This window comes from Microcebus murinus, chromosome 21 (assembly GCF_040939455.1).
Source record: "Microcebus murinus isolate Inina chromosome 21, M.murinus_Inina_mat1.0, whole genome shotgun sequence".
NCBI lineage: Eukaryota > Metazoa > Chordata > Mammalia > Primates > Cheirogaleidae > Microcebus > Microcebus murinus.
This window is the reverse complement of record NC_134124.1, coordinates 20013906-20035054: the sequence shown is the minus strand read 5'-3', so window position 1 is coordinate 20035054 and position 21149 is coordinate 20013906. Positions and strand designations below refer to the sequence as shown.

General features: G+C 41.2%; 2 protein-coding genes and 1 long non-coding RNA gene across 4 annotated transcripts in view; 2 read left to right on the top strand and 1 right to left on the bottom strand.

The window, feature by feature from the left end:
- Positions 1 to 2356, top strand: part of GEMIN5 (gem nuclear organelle associated protein 5) — a 48400-nt gene extending 46044 nt beyond the window's left edge. Inside the window, exon 25 of the mRNA XM_075996245.1 lies at positions 549 to 2356. Within this exon, the coding sequence (XP_075852360.1) occupies positions 549 to 659 (111 nt within the window). The 3' untranslated portion in view covers positions 660 to 2356. The remainder of the gene's footprint in view (positions 1 to 548) is intronic.
- On the bottom strand, positions 2112 to 15318 carry CNOT8 (CCR4-NOT transcription complex subunit 8). Of its 2 annotated transcripts, XM_012755482.3 has the most exons (8): positions 15234 to 15318; positions 14486 to 14617; positions 9943 to 10126; positions 8544 to 8737; positions 7025 to 7186; positions 6266 to 6410; positions 5332 to 5442; positions 2112 to 3626 (listed from the first exon to the last, which is right to left on the bottom strand). In XM_012755482.3, exons 3-8 carry the CDS (start codon positions 10057 to 10059, stop codon positions 3477 to 3479), a joined length of 879 nt encoding a protein of 292 aa, XP_012610936.1. In that variant the 5' UTR covers positions 10060 to 10126; positions 14486 to 14617; positions 15234 to 15318; the 3' UTR covers positions 2112 to 3476. The 2 variants fall into 2 exon arrangements, with proteins under 2 accessions (XP_012610936.1, XP_075852361.1); XM_075996246.1 differs by lacking the exons at positions 14486 to 14617; positions 15234 to 15318 and adding an exon at positions 13785 to 13873.
- Positions 14970 to 16175, top strand: LOC105866256 (uncharacterized). The gene is made up of 2 exons (XR_012913999.1): positions 14970 to 15132; positions 15903 to 16175. It is a non-coding gene; the product is annotated as an uncharacterized LOC105866256 (long non-coding RNA).
- The last annotated feature ends 4974 nt before the right edge of the window (positions 16176 to 21149 follow it).

The following is a 21149-nucleotide window of genomic DNA, read 5'->3' as shown; positions in this document are numbered from 1 at the left end:
CTCACTCTAGCCTGGACAACAAAGCGAGACTCTGTCTCAAAAAAAAAAAAAAAAAAAAACAACCAACTTCACTTACAGAGATGAAAATGTGTGTGTGTGTGTGTGTGTGTGTGTGTGTGTGTGTGTGTGTGTGTGTGTGTGTGTGTGTTCCCCTTGAGTAAAGAGCAGTAACTAGAATTCTAAATTCCTTTGTGATTTGCCAAAACCATCAGCTGTGGGTGGAGGAATCCTGCACACTCCTCAGTCATTGCCTTGGTAAGAACAAGAATTACTATTTGAAACTTAAGCAATAAAACTACCGAATAGCAGAAGAATAATAAAAATGACAGCTCAGTTTCTTCTTAAAGTCCTCTCTTTCCAGGACTGTACTCAAGCTATTATAATTTGAATAAATGGCTTTCATTTATATCTCCCTATTTATCAGAGCCACAAAGAGCCAAAGCATCAAGGATTGACTCTGAGTGAAAAGCATATATCACTAAGCAATTTTTTGGTCCTTTATCTGCATCTAAGTAATTTTATCTCTAATTTCTCCCCTCTCTCCACAGAAGTCCAAGCCACCATCCCAATACCCAGATGACTGCACTGGCCTCTCCCAAAGTATCTCTGAATCTGCTCTTACTACTAATTCTCCATTCTTCAGCTGGCAGTGGCTATAATTCTAAATTGCAAATCAGGCTTCATCAATTCCCTGTTTAAAAACCTTACAGTAGTTTCCCATTGTTCTTAGATAAAAATCTTGAATGTGGTTTACAAGGCCCTGCCTGGTCCCAGTCTTACTTCTTGGCCTCCTGTCCAGACAGGCTCATCCTTACTTCTAGATTCCAGCCACACTGGTCTCGTAGCTTGCTGGAACCCACCAAGTTTTCTTGTCACCTCAGAGGTTTTGTCCATGTTGTTCCTCTGCCTGGTTCAATCTTACTCATCTTTTTTTTAGACATCAGCTTAAATCTCCCTTCTCTAAAAAGACTGTCCCTTAACCTCAACATCAGTGTCTTGTACTTTATAGCTCACAAATTGTATTTGTGTGACTCATTCACTGTTTGGCAACACAGATTATAAACTCCAAAGGTGGAGATTATGTCTTCTAAGTATTTACAGCACCTAGTATTTAGTAGGCACTTAATGAAAATTTATTGACTGAATAAACTAGGAAATGACAAGAATAATCATTGATAGGTTGGACTAAAAGGGCTCTAAATTGAACTCTATATTCATACCAGTACTAGCTGACAGCTAGGTTTGTGGTTGGTATTCAACCTTACTGAGTTAGCAGAACACTGGAATTCAAGAACATCTGGCAGTAGATATAGGATTGAATTATATTCTGAGTTATTCCCTTGGTTATCCTATGGCACCATCCTTTTCTGAGGATAACCACTTTAACACACAATGAAGTTCCTACCAGTTCTAATAGACTTGAGCTCTTTTAGTACCACTCTGATAAAGCTATCGCTTACCTTTCCCATGCAAAGACCAGACTGAGTCTGTCAACCCTTTATCTCAGCATTTCTCCTGACATGTACATCTGTCCTCAATTATAGAAAAGATAAATTTCCTATTTTAATTCTAATTTAGAAGGACATCTAACTTAGGGATCACAGTCATCAGCATGCCAAGGCACCCTGGTTGAGAACCACTGACCATGCTGCTTTCACATATCTTACAGTGATAAATCTCTTCCTATGTGTGAACTTCCCAGTCAAAATCCTCTATCCGCTCCTATATCTGACTTTTTACAACCTCATTTTTGTGCCAATAGAAAAGGTACAAAGTCCTGAGCCAAGTCTAGTATATCTGAAGTTCAAGTTGCCTAAAAAAATCCCACTAATTAACAAGCTAATCCACCATATATAATAAGAATGACCCCAGGAAATAAACTGATTTCTGATTTCCTAGAAAGACCCCACAATCAGCAGAGGGTATGACATGCAAAGACAATTCCATTTGCACAGGTGCACATTTAAAGCTTCCTACCAAGTGAGGTATTTTGTATGCAAGCCAACCAGTGAACAATGGAGGCAAGATGCTCTCATGTCACTGACCATCTTCCAGATGCCTTCTTCTTCCAGAGCCAGCAATTCATAGCTATGAAAGACCAAACCATCATGCCAGTGGTTAAAAAGAAATCTTTATTTTACAAAATTAAAAACATAAATAATATTTACAAGCATCTTAAATACCAGCTTATAATACTTGACATCTTTGAATCATTTCAAATTGAGTTTTCCATAAGCTTTTAAAATGCAAGACTATTTATCCACTTCAGTGAGTTACCAGGTTTTATTTCCACCATTCCAAAGGGGTTTTTGGCTTTTTGAAATTTCCCATACTGTAGTCATTCAAAAAAATACACTATACTTTTTAAATGACTACTAGCTTTTTAAAAAAAAGTCCTGAGCTTCTTACCGCAGTTGTGGGATAGTACTCCAAGGGAATGCTATAAACCAAACTCCTTTATTGCCATGTTTACATGTAACCACTGTAACTTTTTAAAGACTCACATTCCCGGTACTCACATTAATCCATCTCCCAAACTTCTCATGTTTGCTGGAAGAAAAAGCAGGGAAAATGGAAAAGAGGTGGGAAAATACAAGTGACCATCTGAAATCACATCACTGAAAACAACAACAGACTTGGGACCCCAAAATCTGATCTTACTGATTTCCTTCAGGATCAAATCCAGGATACTTTATTACGTGAAAACTTAAAATGATTTCAGATGATGCATATGTGACAGCACATCTCAGTGGCACAGTGGAACACAGACTAAAAGACACTTCAGTGGTCAGCTTAATACCCACTCTGGAGTTTCTCATGAATGAAGGGTAGACAGATTCAGTAGAATTGTTTGCTTTTAAGAAAAGGTTCATTATCTAATCTTCAAATTTCAGCACCAAGCAATTCATTTCCATATAGTAATACATGAAGAAAGACTACCAAAGTGTGAGGAAAGCAAATGTCCTCGAGAAGGGTGAGAAAGGAAAGGAAGACTCAGTATCTATAACCCATTACACAAGAATGCCATTTTGTTCCATTTTCCCTGGAAGCCCTCAGCTCAGCTGAGAATCACAGCAAGAATCTTCATCATCAGAGATTAGCAACAAATTTAAAAGAAAAAGAATGACAACAGGTAAGAGTTATATACATTTTACTAGTTTGTTTCAGACTTGTCCTGTATATTTAAAAAGGTGTCAAATGAGCCATGGATGCTGGTGGCAGGAGGCAAACGGAGAGGAGAAGCTCAGGGATGAGGAATAGGGAAGACTTGTTTACAAATTCAGAGCAAACTCCCCTCTTCTGGATCTAAAATGAAGACATCTTTTGTCTTCAGTAAAACAAAAGTCTTTCTGCTAGATGCAGATGGTAGGTACAGTTTGCTCAAAAGAAGCATTTTTTCTTGGGAAAGATGAGTACACAGTCAGCACAGTAAGCACCACTCTGGGGTCAGGCCCAACCTGCAGAGCCTGCCACCATCACTGCTGTATGTTGTTGATAATCGCCAAGATGCTCATCTTCTCCTGGGCAGAGTCCACATCCTCATTCTGCTTCTGGGCAACTCCTGTGCCTAAACCATAGAGCCGCCCACAGTACTTGGCATCATCAATACTGTCCTCAAAAAACAACTGCAGAATGGGACAGAGAACCATGGTGAGAATCATGCCAGGAGTCATGCCAAGTACAAACACTACTACATCAGCACCTTCTACCTCTTAAGCCCTGAAAATCTGACAAATTAGAAAGAAACTAACTTAGCAAAGAAAGGCTCCAAACTTTCCTATACATAGTATTTTCATGCTCCTTTCTCTAAAGGGGAAAGGCTCTCCTTTCTGAACAGATTTTTGCTTTCCATGAATTCTTTTACTAGATCCCTGTGCTGTTGCTGCTTAGTATACCTGCCCCCTTCTCTTTAACAGGCAGGACAATGATTAAGAGCTTGGGCTCTGGACTCCGAATGACTCATTCTGTGACCTTAACAAAGTTACGTTAACTTTTTTTTTTTCTAGATTTGAACAAGTGCAAGTAGAACGCCAACTTTTTTTAAGTCATGGTTCCCAGTCTATAAAATGGGATAGATGATATAATAATACGGCTATTATGAGGAGTGAAATAATGGACATTAAGCACTTAACAGCAGGGCATCTCAACCTTGGCACTATTGGAGCAGGATAATTCTTTATGTTAGGGGACTGTCCGGTATATCACAGGCTGTTTAGCAACATTCCTGGCCAGCAGCAGCACAACACCCTCCCAACACCAGGTTGTGATAACCAAAAATGTCTCCGGACATTACAAAATGTACCCTGGCAAAATCATCCCCAGTTGAGAACCACTGACCTAGAACATTTTCCAGCACATGGTAATGGCAGCAGTTGTGGTTCATAGTTAAGTGTAACAAAGAGGAAACATACTATCCCTCTCCACATTCTTTGCCCTGAAAAGGAGATCCATGTCTCTGTTACCAGTTAGTGTGATTTGTTCCTCAAAAGTGTCAATAAAATCACCATTTTAATCTTTCAAAGTAGCTTCTCACTCCCTCTACATTTTCAAACCTGAGTGGGCAAGTAAAGGAATTCACTACAGAGTCATTTCACTAATGAGTTATAGTAAACTCAATGATATTTAATAATTAACAGAACTTAGAATAACATAAATGGGTGGTCTAACAAATGTATTCCTATTATAGAAATCAGAGGCCAGGCACAGGGGTTCATGCCTGTAATCCTAGTATTTTGGGAGGCTGAGGTGGGATGACTGCTTGAAGTCAGGAGTTCAAGACCAGCCTAGGCAACATAGCATGACCCCTCTACAAAAAATTTTTAAAAATTAGCCAGGCGTGGTGGCTCACACCTTTAATCCCAGCAAGTAGGGAGGCTGATGTGGGAGGACTGCTTGAGTCCAGGACTTCAAGGTTACAGTGAGCTATGACTGTGCCACTGCACTCCAGCTTGCACGCACTCCACCCTGGGTGACAGAGCGAGATCCCATTTCCAAAAAGAAAAGAAATCAGAAGAAAAGCAAATAGCAAATAGTTTAAAGGATTAGAGCTGCTAGGAATACCAAGTATACTTCTGGACTTGGGTATGCTCAAGAATACTTGGGTATTCTAAAGTGGCTTCCACTTTAGAAAGCTGCTTTTGCCTCTCAAACTACATTTGGTATGTTGAACACCATAACAAACAAACAAACAAAAAACAAATGCTTTCAAGGTGACCATCAACTTCCAACAGAAACCATAAATGTTCCAAAAACTTCAGCCCACGAAGATCACCCACCTCCTTAGCCTTCAGCAGTTACTGCAGAGAGGCCCTTGCATTCGAGGAAGCTTACCTCTTTCATCCTGAAGAACGCCATTCCTGTCAGCAGCGAGTCTGAGCCTGCCTGGTGCTGCCTTCCAATCCTCTGCAAATCCAACTGATCAGCTACTTCCTGAAGACCTCCCTGGAGATGTGGAGAAAACAGATAATATTACAGACCCAACATACGTAGTCAACTAAGTCCATTTGTAAATTCACTTAATTCTGATGGCAAGGAGTGGGAACAAGCCATTTACTTAACAGGCCTTAACATCCCCTTTTTAGCCCTTAACTCTTCTTCCCTTTTTCCACATGATACACTGTGTTACAGTCTACTTTTTGTTCTTTTCTTTTGTATACAGTTAATTTTGCCAGACCTCTGCCTTTAAAAGCAAAACTACCAAAAAACAAGGTTAAGGAAACAGTACATGCCAATCCAATACTAGACAGTAAACCCCTATGTCAATAATTTATTAGAGTAGCAAGTTCTTAAACTTTCTTGGGTTAAGAGTCCCTCTGAGAGCCAGGTGCAGTGGGGCATGCCTACAGTATCAGTTTTCAGAAGGCTGAAGCAGCAGGATCACTTCAGCCCAGGAGTTCAAGGCCAGCCTGGGCAACATAGCAAGAGCAAATGAACCCCTCTGCTGAGAATCTGGTACTCTATAGTAGACCCCATCCCTAACAAATTGCACATATATCTCATGCTGCCAACTATTTGACTATGTTCACAGGCTTTAAGTGAAGAATGCCTGCCTTATGATGAGAGTAGAGGCTTTCCTGGTTAAAGTTACCAAGCACACAAACACCTGTGCAAATCAGCTCTCTATTACACCTATCTAGCACATCACTGGCACCTAGCAGGCACTCAAGAATGTATGCTGAACACATAGCAATAACGCAAAATAAGCCTGCTTTTTTTCTTTGTTGTTGTTGTTGTTGTTACTGGTATTAAGAAACATATTGCATACCTTAAGATTTTTGCAACTCTTCATCAGGTATTTCACATCATAAATGGATGGGAAGAAAAGGTTCAGGATGTGAAAGAATTCATGTTCCTCTTCTGGCAAACGAGAATCCGTAAGCAATTTTACCATGTAGCCGAAATCATAGCCACTACAAGGGAAGAATGAAGCATGGAGGTAAAAAAACAGCAGTTACCAGGCCCCAGCGTGCAACTACTTTATTTCTCAAAGTTTATAATGATACCTTGGTGTTAGGAACTTTCAGTTTTCCAGAGTAGTTTATCCTACTGTAATCTGAACTTTCTGTTAAATAACAAGACTAATATGGGAGATATAGAAGAGAAACCAAGGGTTTATTAATGTGGATTTGATTCATCAAAAATCCAGAAGTAGAGAAAAGGTAAAATAACATCTCCTAAGAGGAATCTGGTTTTCAGTTACCTAGGAAACTCCAGGACAGTCATTTAAAAGACAAACAAGTGCCACAACCCTTTCGACCCTCCATATTTCCACTTGGAGTTAAAGTATACCCACTGATGGTCATAGGAGAGAGCCCAATGCTATGTGAAACAAACCAGTATGAGCACCAAAGTATTTTCTGAAAAACTAAAACACAACTTAAATTTAAGTTAAAACTTAAATTTCATCTTCTAACTGCTACTGATGACTACAATAGAGCCAACTGCACTGTAAAAATGACTAACAATTCAATTCCCTGCTCCAGTGTAGCCAAAGCAAGAAAGATACATTTTCTCTGGGACTGACCTGTGAAATGACAGCCATTTGACATTGTCACAGAGAACCACTCCTGATGTCATAAGCAGCTCTGCAAAGTGCAATGTGTCAATCCCTTCCTCTTCATGCTTCTGAAACTGCAGTCCTGAGTTAGCAAGGAGATCTATGGAATCTTGGGAGTACATGTCCTCTCTAAAAAACAAGGTGTTCATTTATTAGCTGGTGGATAATGAAACAGAAGTAGTGGGCAAGAATATTACCATTACCTTATTATTATAATACAAGTATCTTGAAATGCTTTTCATAATTAAGAACAGGTCAGTTCATTCTTTTTACCATTTCACCATGCAAGCAAGGATGATCTTATTTTTGTGACAGATGGAAAATGGGATTTTTCCCCCAACTAAATTTTCTAATTATAAAAGATCCACATTTGCTCATTATTTTTAAAAACAAAACCAACACAAAAATATTAAAAATAGCAAAAGATGAAAAAAATTATGTTCTTATAATGCTACACCACAGATAATAACACTTTTATACATTCTTCCAGACTATTTTCTCTATCTAAACATACACACCTATATCCCTACATCTATATATCATTGACCATCTTTTCAGATCCATACTCAAACACATCCTTTATAACTCTGGCATAATACTCTATTATAAAGATACATCCATTAATTTAACCATAGAAATATATTATCACTAACACAAAAGTAGGAAAATAAGCTAAAGAACTCCTTTTCCACTAGATTTTCATTTGCTTTTCATATAAATTTGGGTTAGATAATCAGAAAGAAAATCATTACAATCTTACTTTTTTTCCACTAAATTAAAAATCAGTGTTGGATGGGCACAGTGGTTCACACCTATAATCCTAGCACTTTGGGAGGCTAAGGCAGGAAGACCACTTAAGGCCAGAAGTTCAAGACACCAGCCTGGGCAACAAAACAAGACCCCATCTCTACAAAACATTTAAAAATTAGCCAGGCATGGTGACATGGGCCTGCAGTCCCAGCTACCTGGAAGGCAGAGGTAGAAGGATCTCTTCGTGAGCCCATGAGTTTAAGGCTAGCCTCATCAATATAGTGAGACCCTTAAAAAAAAAAAAATAGTGTAGAAACAAAAAGTGGAATGGTAGTTACCAAAAGCTAGGAGACAGAAAAGAGGAGTTGTTTAATGGGCACAGTTTACAAGATTAAAAAGTTCTAGAAATCTTTCATAACAGTGTGAAGTCATTTAACACTACTAAACTATACACTTTAAAACAGATCTTTTTCCCATAATGTAATCATTAAACTGTGACAGTTCTTTAAATAGGGCTTTATCTTCTTTTATTTGTATTTTACTTTTTCTGTGAACTTCACAGAGAAGTAAGGACTTTACTTTCTGAGATTTCCTATTCCACCCTCTGCTTGACTTCTCTAACACCTACCTCGGTTCAGCAGAAACAAAACTCAAAATTAATAGAATCAGTTAGAAATCGGTCTGCACAATGTAGTGTGACCTAAGCACACCACCAAGAGGTGTCTCAAACACTTACGTAAGATTAAATTTGAAGTTGAACTGCCAAGTGTTGATTCCAGAAGGATATTCTCCCTTCTCGTTCGTGAATGTAAGGCCCAGCTGGATGATTTTTAAAAGGTCAACATTGCACCGCAGAAGCTGATACTGGTAATCTATGGAACTACGAAATTCACCGATTGGTCGTACCACAACACCTGGAAATTCTGTGTCCTGGAAAAGGAAAAAGTCTCTCAATGTAAGATTTCACAAAATAGTGATGTTGAATTGATAATTTATAAATAAAATTTTACCTCGATTTATAAAAGTTACATGAAAAGTCCCAAACTTGGGCATAAAATTCCTCCTTAAAATACTGACCTTGCTGGTATCTACTGAAGAAGCACTAGAATCATGAAGCTTTGCACAACAATTTAATGATCCTACATAAGCAGTATGTGAACAGAAGTAACTGAGTAAACTATAGGTAAATATGTAGTCAACTGAGAACATTCTAGGTTGAGAACAACATATGAATAAAAATACAAATACAAATGGAAGTGAAACAGCCATTCAGAAAAAATTATAAAGAGCCATGTTTAGCTGGAATATAAAGACTCAAACAAGATCATGGAGTTCTGAATACCAGGCTAAGGACTTAATTTGATAATCTCTAACGCAGAGTCACAAACTCCAAGCAGCTAATAATGGTAAGGAGTAAAGCAAGCTGGGCATGAAAATGGTAACAAGTAATAGAGACTGGAGTAAAACAGAGAGCACGTGCCTTTCTGCAGGAGGCTCTTAACATCATCACAACATTCATGTCCCTCTGCAGCCACTCAATGGCAGGCAGCAATGTGTACCACATACTGCCAGATCTTCCCATTTTTTTCCAGAGATGCCAGAAATCTGGAATTTAAGTGAGGTCTCTTGATTTTTAAATGCTGGCAACAAATTTTTTAAAACATTGTACAAATTCACCATATATGTGGAATAGATGTGCCCTATAGGCTGATATAACTTCTACTTCAAAGACTTAAATACAGTGACGCTACAAAAAAATCTAAGTGCTAGAGGTTATATCTTTCTCAGAGGCACTGGCTACCTTGATGTTTCATAAACACAACACAATCTTTCATCAAGTTTAATTTACCATGGCTTTAGTGGAATATGATAATTTATTTTCAAAATCTCATATTAAACATTTCCTAATCCTATACAAGAAGGTAAATCAAGCTGGGCACAGTGGCATGAGCCTGTATCCCAGCGACCTGGGAGGCTGAGGTGCTTGAGCCCAGGATTTCAAAGCTGTAGTGCAATATGTTTGCACCTGTGAATAGCCACTGCACTCCAGCTCGGGCAAAATAGCAAGACCCTCATCTCTAAAAATAAAAATAAAAAATAAAAGAGGGTGAGTTAAACAGAGTAGAGCTCCTTACCATGGCAATATAACTGTAACTGAGCACGATTTCTCGGATCTTCCTCATCTCTTCTTCTAGATTGCTGGCCCATACTTCACAGATAACCTGGCTATTCTCCACAAGTGCTGCAGGCATCCTGAAGAAACCTGAGAAGTCGCTTTCAGCTAACTAGTGTTAGAGGGCAAGCCAGACAATGTTTGATCTAGATTCAAAAACATATTTTGAAATCACGTTAAATTTACACGCTGGTATAAGACGTGAACAAAACATTGATATCAAAATAATAATTTACCATAACTTCATTAGTTTGCTAAAACATTAAGATCATATTTATTCTCCATTTTACATGCTGGGGAAACCTGTTTTGTCAAAACACACATGCGCGCATGCGCACGCACACACACGCACTCTTGCTTTGTCAAAACACACACACACACAGTTCTTTCCTGAAGAAACTAAAGTTACTAAAGAAACTTTTGCCCGTGAAGCCCTCTAGCAAAATGAAACCACTACCCTAAACCAGTTTTTCATCCCTCTGTAGACGACCCAAAGACTAAAATAATCCCGCTACCACAAATGTGCCCTTATCCATGACTTTCACATCACAGATATCAAATCATGGAAACATTCCTAATGGAATCACTTCAGCCATCTTAAATGTACCTAGGATCTCCAAAAGCCTGAAAGAATGTCGACCTGAATTCTCACACTCAAGTCTTTCCACCCGTATCATGAAAATGGGCATGGGGCTCTCCCTTTGATTCTCCCAAAAAGGAAATTCTCCCCTGCCCAATGCAAAAGTCAAATACAACTAAAGGCAATTAACTAACTTAATGTAGTGCCTCTTTAGATTTGTACAAACAGATCATGAAGGGATTTCAGTGGTAAACACCACTCCCACTTGCTAATTTGAACCTTGATAAAGCACAATGAAAATCAGAATTTGGGTTATTAACATCTACCTTTAAACATACAATAATAAACTAAGCAATTCAATAATAAGAATAAAGCTGGCAGGTATAAATAATTCAACCAAAAACAGAATAATTCATTTTTTGGGAGGAAATTGGGAAGGGGAAAGTATTCTAGTTCAGCCTCAGAGTAATGTTGTTATTACAGCAAACTCAACATGAGAGGCTTAGTTATAAAAAGACCAAAAACGGAGCTTATCATAAGGGTGTTTACTTCTAAGGCAACCCTACCACATGGATCCTCAACACAATAGTGGGCTCCAGTGTATGTATTTAAGGGAAAATTCTTAGAAACAGTAAAATGAATATAAGTGGCTTTCAAAGGACCAAGCAAGGAAAATCTTTGCTTTCTACTTTCAAGATTAAGAATGCAACAATGAGAATCTGGAACAAAACAAAATGGGCATCAAGTATCATTGTTTCTCTGAGAAATTTCTGAGAAATCTTTTGGTTTGTCAGCAAGCCTTGAAGATTCCATTTAGTCAAGGTATCCTACACTTCTACAGATGTCTCTCTGAAATTAGTTATTTTGTGCTATCTCCCCAACAAATATAGATGGAAACTTCTTAAAGGCAGAATCAATTTCTTTTCCTGTTCCTGTTCTATTAAAGGCTTATCAATGAACAAATAAAAGGGAAAAACTGGAGTTCAGACTGCATTCAGACTAAATGACACTATCTGACCATATATGCTGGGACTCAGAAATTCAGTTTCCTAATTTTGCTTAAGATTTTCCCCTGCAAAGGAGCTTAAACTATTTTCTATGCACATTTAATGTTAAATCAGTGCCACTTTCTTATTTCCCTAACTGAAATTAATGCAATTCCTTTTTGGCATGTTTTCGAACACATCCATAAACTACTTTAGAAGTGATAGGTATTACACTCATGGGTTTTTGAGAAACAGTTTCCATAAAAACAAAAGCCACAAAAGGGACACTAGCAAAAACGCCTTTGAGTTCCATTTACAAAGGGATTTATTTTCATTAATAAAAAGCTAAGCGCTGTTTCCTACAGATCACATGGGACAGAAATAAGGGAAAAAAATGTAACCACTATTAAAAAGCTAATCATGGCTGGGTGTGGTGGTTCATGCCCGCAATCCTAGCACTCTGGGAGGCTAAAGCGGGCAGATAGCTCGAGGTCAGGAGTTCGAAACCAGCCTGAGCAAGAGTGAGACCTCGTCTCTACTATAAATAGAAAGAAATTAATTGGCCAACTAATATATATAGAAAAAAAAAATTAGCCGCGCATGGTGGCACATGCCTGTAGTCGCAGATACTCGGGAAGCTGAGGCAGGAGGATTGCTTGAGCCCAGGAGTTTGAGGTTGCTGTGAGCTAGGCTGACGCCATGGCACTCACTCTAGCCTGGGCAACAAAGCGAGACTCTGTCTCAAAAAAAAAATCTAATCATTGCTATATGTATCTGACATGGGAATGGCACAAGTCAACCACTGGCAAAAAATCTTTAAGAAACTGTTGCACCAAACCCTTAGCTAGGAAATCCGTGGAGAAATAGACATTAGCTTGCACCCCTCTGAATGTAATCCCATTCAAAAATTAAAAATGAATTATACTACGCATATTTAACACAGCAAGTCAAATTACTGAATATGCAGGCCAAAAAAGAGAGAAAATAGCAACTTTATTATTTTTTATTTATTTTTTATTTTATGAGACAGAGTCTCACTTTGTTGCCCAGGCTAGAGTGAGTGCTATGGTGTCAGCCTAGCTCACAGCAACCTCAAACTCCTGGGCTCAAGCAATCTTGCTGCCTCAGCCTCCCAAGTAGCTGGGACTACAGGCATGTGCCACCATGCCCGGCTAATTTTTTCTATATATATTAGTTGGCCAATAAATTTCTTTCTATTTATATAAGAGACGGGGTCTCGCTCTTGCTCAGGCTAGTTTTGAACTCCTGACCTCGAGCAATCTGCCGGCATCGGCCTCCCAGAGTGCTAGGATTACAGGCTTGAAGAAAATAGCAACTTAATACCAGCAATTCTGCCTGCCACTTCCCACTTAGTGAGCACTTGCTCCAGAAGGAGCCCAAGATAAGAACCACAAACAAACTGTTCCCTTGGTTTGTCTTCTTACTTTTAAGCCTCCTCAGGGCAAGCATCTCTCCTGCATCATGGCTCTAAGCTTTTCAAATATGTTTATTTGTCCACCCAAGACCCTAAAGGTAACCTAATTACTCTATCTGGGTTACAACCAAAGAAACAGTAATAAATTTCAAAGCTGAAGGGAAAACTGTACTTGATTTAGTCTGAAACAGGATTGTAATCTCAAACTTTGCATCTTCCTTGGGAATTTTTGAGGATGATTTTGATCACATGCAGTGTGTGCCTCACAGGCTGACTTAAAAACTTAACTCCTACATGAGCTACATATTGAAACTGTGTAAGAGGAAAAGGTTTTCACCAACACACACTCCTGGAATTACTGACGTCCCTGCCCTGTGCTCATCCGCAATGCAATCTGTTCAGATCGCTCCCGTTGACCTACAGTGTAAACTTCTCCAAAACAGTTCCTTATTTACCCGGGAAAGCTATGGAGAGCAATTAATGATAAAGCCACCAAAAAGTTTTCTCTGTGAGCAATCCAGACCACCAGGCCTTGCTCCAGAGAACGTTAGGTTGGGCCTGGTTTTCCTGGTTTAGTTTAGTTTAGTTCTTAGGTTTAGCCTAAGTGTACAAGGAAACAATTAAGCATCACTTCCCTATTCTAGAGGACTGAACAAAGGCTTTGCCGTGCATGATTACGATGGAAAAGGAAGTAGCACGATAGGAGAAATGGCAGCAGCGCGGAAGAGAGTCCTCTCTGCACGCAGCCGCAGCCGCCGTCCTCTGGCCCTAGCCCACCCCCAAAGAGTGTTGGAAAACACTACCTTGGACTCAGCTGCAGTTAAAATGTTTCTTAAAACCATCTGAGTGGCCCCAGGTCTGTGAGCTGGCTCAGCTACAGCAACGAGTCTGGTTCAAAAAGCCATGGATCAGCAAGGAAAAGTTGTGGGGCCGCAAGAACTAAGGAAGCGGTGGAGAGTTAGAAGGGGGAGGCTCGCAAGGTTCCAAACTCAAGTCCGCTCTGTCTCCCGTCACCATTCTCGTCCCGTTCAGGATCATCCTTTCACTTCAAACTCCTCTCCTCCTCCTAATACCCCATTCTTCCTTTTTGTTTTGTTTTGGTTTTTGTAAAGCAAAGATGCTAAAATTACAGACCTTAGCACCAGACAGACCTAAGTTCGAAGCCAGGCCAGGCCACGTCCTAGCTGTCTGGCCCTGCATACATCACGTCTTTCGTGCCTCAGTCTTCCTATTACGTAAAATGGGTATGATAATAGTATGCACTTCGGAGGACTGCAGTAGGGATTAAATAGAATGAATCATATAAGGTGCTTTGTAAAGTTCTGGCACCTATCCCTATAACATTATTATCGTGTACAGGCGGTTATTATTAGTACGATTCGGTGGGTTTCTTCCCCTTCTCAACACCCTGCCCCTGACTCGCCTTCCTCCTACAGGCCCCCCGATGGCCTCCCACACTCCTTTATCTCACGCTCCTCTCTCCAAGAAGCACGGAGCCTCTTACCCTGACCAGCAGGGCCCGCGGAGCGCTGGCTGGCGGACTGGCGGGCTGACTCCCCGTCAGCAGCAGCGGCGGCAGCGGTGGAGACGGCGGCCTCTGCCCCGGAGCTCTCCTCCCTCTGCCCCGGATCTGCTCCTAGAACCGAGCGAGCCAGTGAGATGGGCGCCTCCATGCCCAGAGTGGCCTTACGTACCGCCCACAAACAACCTGACTACACCACTCTACCCACCCGATCCTCCCGACTCGCCTGCTCTCTAGAGTCACTCCAGACGCGCGCGCGCGCCTGCTCATGCCCGCTCCTCCCCCTTTGCGCGCCCCGGTGACTCTGTGCGTGTTCGCTCAGCCCAGGAGCTCGCGGGGAACAGCGCGCAGGCGCAGAACCCAGGCGGCGCCGCGAAAAAGGTGGGGCGGGGCGGCCTCTAAGGACGCATGCGGAAGGCGGCCCGCCCTAGGCCTTCGCGCGATTAGTTGCGCTGGATCTGTTCAAACACTATCCCTACTCCTCCTCCATTTCGCTTCTCCTTCCGCGCGCCCAAGGAAGGGGCGTGGCCTAGAGCTAGCCCGTGGGCGTGGCCCTGGAAGTACCAAAGGGCGTGGCCCGTCGAAATCGCTTAAATTACTACGCCCCCGCCCCCCTGCTTGGAAGGACGGTTAGGATCGTTGGCAGGAAGGGGCTTTGGGGGAGGTTGATGGGGAGAGAGCCTGACCTCTCCTTCTGTGTTAATGCGGCCCCCTGGATTCTCTCACTTACAAAGCATCTACCTCACGGGTTCCTTTCCGGTAGACAATTCGCTGGGGCTGGGGCGGCACTCCCAAAGCGAGCCTGGGTGACGTCCGCCAAGGCCCGCCTCCCTCCGTGCCTCACAGAGCCGGACGAGGAGCGTTGCCATAGCAACTGGCCCGCCAAGGCCTGCTCGAATTACAAAGAGGAAGCGCCTCCACAGGGGGAAGCTCCCGCCGGGGCGTTCACTAAGCCCCGAGACCTCGGCGGACGAGCAGTGACCCAGTCACATTGTAGTTTCCAGAGCCTTGGGGCCCCGGCCTAGCCCAGGACCTCCTACGGCCCTGCTGCCAGCCCATTGGTTCTCTTTTAATCCTGCATGGAGAGAGGGCTCGCCTGCCCTGGGTAGCGGGTGACGAGGCTGGGACGCGCCACTGCCTCGTGTTCTGCGGCAGTGGGGAAGAAGACAAAGCCGCGACTTCTCGCACGCTGCCTTCAGTTGGGGGCCGCCCCCGCGGTCACTCTCGCAGGCGCTCCGCCTCGGTCCCTGAGAGGAAGTGGGGGTGGCCCAAGCGCGGGTCCAGTCGTAATCCCAGGTGTACCCCTAGTCACCGGCGAGTGGCCTTCCTGCTGTTCACTTTTCACTTTTAAACCTTTCCCCCTAAGAGGATTCTCCAAAATCTGACTCCCTTTTCCTAGGTTGGATGCGGAGCTGGCCTTAAGCGGCAGTTTCAATCGGGATTCCCAAAAGCTGTTCCCCGGGGAGTCGAACTCCCAGCTCGAAGGCACTTTCCGAACTCCACTCCTCTTCTCCCTTCCAAATGAGCGTCTGTCTCCTTCTCTATAAATTAAGGATACGAATGACTGTCTCTCAAGATTGTGGTGAAGATGAAATAGTTAATAAAGGGAAAAACACCCCGTACCGAGGAAGATACATGAGAGTGTTCAATAAATAATTGTTTCTGGACTGTTCTCTCTGCAGTAGTCAGTGTTTATTAGCTCCGCTGCAGGACTCGCAATCATTCGGTCGAGGAATACGGCGATGGAGGAGGCAGGCGAGACACCTTTCCCCCAGTCAGTTCTGTGGATTTCTAACATCCTTTCACCCACTTGTGATTAGATTCAAGACAGGCTGGCCCTACCAGACAGGCACCAGTCACACGAAGAGCAGCCTCCACAATCCTTGCTTGGAATTTTGTTTTTTTCCTGCAGCACCGGGCCTGGTGTGCACTGAAACAATCAAACAGGAAGCACCAGCTCCATCCCCGCCACCACCCCTCACCCAGAACTGCATGTTCATGTCTCGGATTCTTGAAGATAAATATAAAACACAGATGGGTGGTATTTCAGGAGGCATTGGAGTGTTTTAAATTTTAAACAATGGATTTTACGTGGTATGTGAGCTATTGCAAAATTAGAACAATTGTAGAAGTTTACTGATTCTTGATGGGAGGCCCCAGATGAATGAGAGGGTAGGTGGAAAAGAATATATTCAATAATATAATTTCATCTTCGAGAAAACCTATTATTTTTTGCACTGCAAACGACGGGAAGTCAGGTTTGAGAAAAGTCTCAGTTGGGAGAGTGTAGGTTTAAAACAATTGAGAAACACTGGTTATAAAATGGGTCTTCTTAAGAACCAGCCAGCCAAGCCTTCCTGTTATTCTCAGTTGTAAATAAATCTAACATAATGCATTTTGTAAAAGTATAGTATGTGTAGGGAGATCAAATCCAAAATATATATCTGGGTTTGAAATATTCTGAAAATGGAGAGGAGGGTAATTGCCTCCAGGTCAGTACCACTATAAATCACCTTCTGAGCCCACATCTCAAAAACCTGATACATACAGCTGGATGGCTGTCAATTGACTGATTATATTTTTTAAGTTTTTAACCCCCTAAGGCATAGCCAAGGTCTGTCACTTTGCATAATGTTGCCTATTATCAGATTATATGTTTAACTGCAAAATGCACCCAATTGGCTTTTTTTTTGTATTTGGGCTTAACTTCCTGCTTTTGAAGGTGTGTTGTCCCTGCTTTTCCTACATAATACAAATACCTTCCTTTTGCTCCTAGAAATTATCAACAGATCATCAAACTTCCCTTAAATATATATAGAGCGAGGGTCATGTTTCATGTCTAAGCAAGTATTATTTTGATTACAACCAAAAATAAAAATCTACTCTACGATGATTTCAGGTTTCTGAAATATTTTCAGAGTTCATTTTTTTCAAATCTGGAAATATCAAATCTACTCTATTCATATCTTATTCAACTTCTTCCTTAGAGTCTACTAAAGTAACCACATTTCAAAATCTACTTATAATAATCATAGACCTTTAAATATCCAAAGCTCAGAGGGTCCATAAAAATGTTCTAACCAATACATCCACTAATGTCACAGAAAGGAAGTAAATAACTTGATTAAAGTCAGCTAGCTCCCAGTGATAGGACTGGGATTTGAATCTTCTGACTCCCAGTAGAGTATGCAGGATTAGGTGTTCCTCCAGTCAGTGTTGCTTATAGTCTATTTGCTGTGATTGGTGCCCCATGTTGACCCTGGAGGATACACTGGTGAATGAAACAGACATAATTCCTGGCCTCATGGAGGTTAGTTAGCATTTGGTGGCAGGGATTGACAAAACAAGTAAGCAAGCATTCAAGTAAGAAATAAAAAAATAATGGCCAGGCAGCGTGGTTTATGCCTGTAATTCTAGCACTCTGGGAGGCCAAGGTGGGAGGATAGCTTGAGCTCAGGAGTTCCAGACCAGTCTGAGCAAGCGTGAGACCCTGTCTCTACAAAAAAAAAAAAAAAAAAAAATAGAAAAATTATCCAGGTGATGTGGTTTTCTCCTGGAGTCCCAGCTACTTGGGAGGCTAAGGCAGGAGGATCGCTTGAGCCCAGAAGTTTGAGGTTGCAGTGAGCTATGATGCTGCCACTGCATTTTAGCCAAGGTAACAGAGTGAGACAAAAAAAAAAAAAATTGTGATTGCTATCATGAAGGACACTAATGGAATAAACTGGCAAAGAATGACTTGATTAGGGATAATCAGGTGAAATAACTTGGATGAAGGTCAGAGAAGGCCTCTCTGAGGAGGTGGCATTTAGGCAGAGATGAGGACAGAAGGACCAAACCAGAGAGAGGAGAAAGATGGGCACCAGAAGCTGGGGGCAGTAAATTTCAGGCAGAGCATAAGTGAATGTTGCATGCTAGAGGCAGAGAAAGGAGGCCAGGGCAGCTGCAGAGACGAACCAAAGGCAGAATGGCCCAAGATGAGGCTGGAGAGGAAAGCAGAGGCCACATGCTCTATTCAAAGTGCAGCAGGATTCATTGGAAGGATATATAACAAAAAACAAAACAAAATTATAATGAAAAAGTACAGCAGGAAACCCTGAAGGATTTTACTCAGAGGAATGACCTGATCCTGATTTATGTTTTAAAAGATTACTTTGACTTCTGTGGACATAAAGACATTTTAATTTTTTTATTTGAATTACACTAAATTTAGTACAAAAAAACAGCTATCTTCTCCCAGACATGGTAAATATGTTGCCTATGGAAATATTAGATGACCACCTTAAGTTAATTTTTACTAGGTGATTCTGATTAAGAATGAGTTGCACTACATCCTTTTGATTATTGTTATTGTGAAAATCTTCAAGGCTGCTGATTGAACACTAGTACTTTACAAAGAAGAAAGTTGATCTCTGTACAGAGTTAGATGGAAACATAGGCTGATGGAAAGAGCAGATAAGCACATTACTATAGTTAAGTTGTCCTTTGGGGCACTCTAGGCAGTTCTAAAACATTCTCTTCCCTGCTCTGTGTGTATACAACAAACCCATAGTCTCTGATGTCACAGCCAAATCTCAACATCTCTGTTACTTTTTTTATATGACCAGTGTTGAGACTCTTCTTTTGAACTTCTGTAATATTCTACAATGTCCTAGGAGCAAGGGTGCCCCAAAGGCTTCAGAATTTCTCTAAAGTTTCCAACCAGATGTGTGTTTCGGGTAAGGGGTAATGAATTCCATAGAAATTGCTAAGCAAGATTATAAATCTCAACTCCAGATCATCAGAGGTTAGAACTGGGAGAGGCCTCAGAGACCCACTCAATCCAATTCACTCATTTTATGGATGAGGAAACTGAAATTTAGAGAGGCAGAGGTCACACTGCTGGTAGGTGGCAGCACTCTGTTTGAACTGGGACCTGCCTTCTCCAAGGCTCTCAAGGTTCTTTTCAAGATCAGCCAGGAGGAGGTCATCTTACATAACCCTGAGATAACAAGAAAGCTGAGCAATCCCCTAAAGACAGGATGCAGAGAAAGCCCAGGAAGACTGGAAAGATGCTCTCCTCTTTAAGGCTCACCCGGAAATCAAATATTTACTGAGAACCTACTATGTGCCAGAGTTATTAATGCCATGGAAATACATGAAAGCCTTATATGACATAATTATTTAAAATATTACCTGCTACTCCAGGGAGTGTTGACCCCATAAGCTAAAAAGTTCAGAAAGAATAGAACTGGGGGCAGAAGAGTGGACTGAAACAAGAAGGAAATTCTGGGTGTGAGGATCAGTACAAGCAAAGATACAGATAGGGATAACAGGAAGTAGGAAAAAAGTTTCTGCACATTACAGTAGGTAAACAATAAATGTTTGCACATAACTGTGATGCCTAGAACATTATAAAGTAGGAAGGGATGGGAACTAATGTCATATGAGGGGAGCCAGAGCAAGGTGTGCCTTGGAAGTCAGGTAGTAATTTGATCAATGCACAATACAGACTTGTTCTGCCAAAGGATATATACATTACATAAATACCTGGAATATTGAAAAAAATATTGGTATCTCTGAAAGGAGAGATGAGGAAAAACAGGAATAAGTTGTACAAGGTGTATTTAATTTGTGAGCAAGCATTGAATATTTACTGAGCTCTTGCCTTGTAGGCAAGGAAAGATAACCAAGATGTGGTACTTTATTAGCCAAGTAAAATCTGACACACCTGTACTATCAATGGAAAAAAGCCAAACTCTGCAAAATAATTTTAAAGAGATTTATTCTGAGCCAAATTTGAGGACCATGACCCAGAGCAACTGCCAAGAGGCCTTGGGCAAGTGTGAGCATTTTAGTTCACAGTACAATGGGACAGCATGCAGCCATTATAAAGAATATGGCAGCTCTTAAAGGTACTATATGGAACAATCTCCACGGTCTGAGTGTTAAGTGAAAAAAGCAAGGTGCAGAGCAAATACGTATGGTGGTGTTGCCGAAGGAGTGGCAGGAGTTGTACACATGTCTGTTCACACAGGCAAGCTCCAGAAAGATATACAAAAAACTGATCACAGGAGTTGCCTTTTGGGAGGAAAATAAGGGGACTGGGAAGAATTTTAATAGACTTATTTTTCAATGTACTTTTTTTATCCTTTTGCATTTTATAGCATATGCACGTATTGCCTATTCACAAATAATTTTTAGAAATTTCCAAATAAATTTAAGCTTCGGAATAATCAATGGGAAGTAAAAATGAGAGAAAGAGAAGTAAAATTTTAAAAAAAGAAAAATAAATAAATAAAAAGAAATTTACAAATAAAAACTCAGCTCTTTTACAAAAGTGCTCCCTATTTCATGTTCATGGGTTCTCTACCCTACCTTCCCCTGTTTCAAGCTGTAAACTTACCCTCTGTGGTTGAACCTTTCCTGCGTGTCTCTCCCTTGCCTGTCTTCCACGGGAAGAAAAGCAATAAAAAGTAAGAAAATGAGGTCCTCTGGTCATCAGCTTGTACCGCCTACTTTTTATCTGACACCCACCTCTTTTACTGAACCTGCCTCCCATGGGATAGCCACACTTTCTTAAGTTGTGAAAGACGAAGGAATTTTTTAAAAAGACAAAAAGAGGGGAAAAGCTCAGAGTTTGGCCAAATACAGTTTTTTTCAAGCTTCT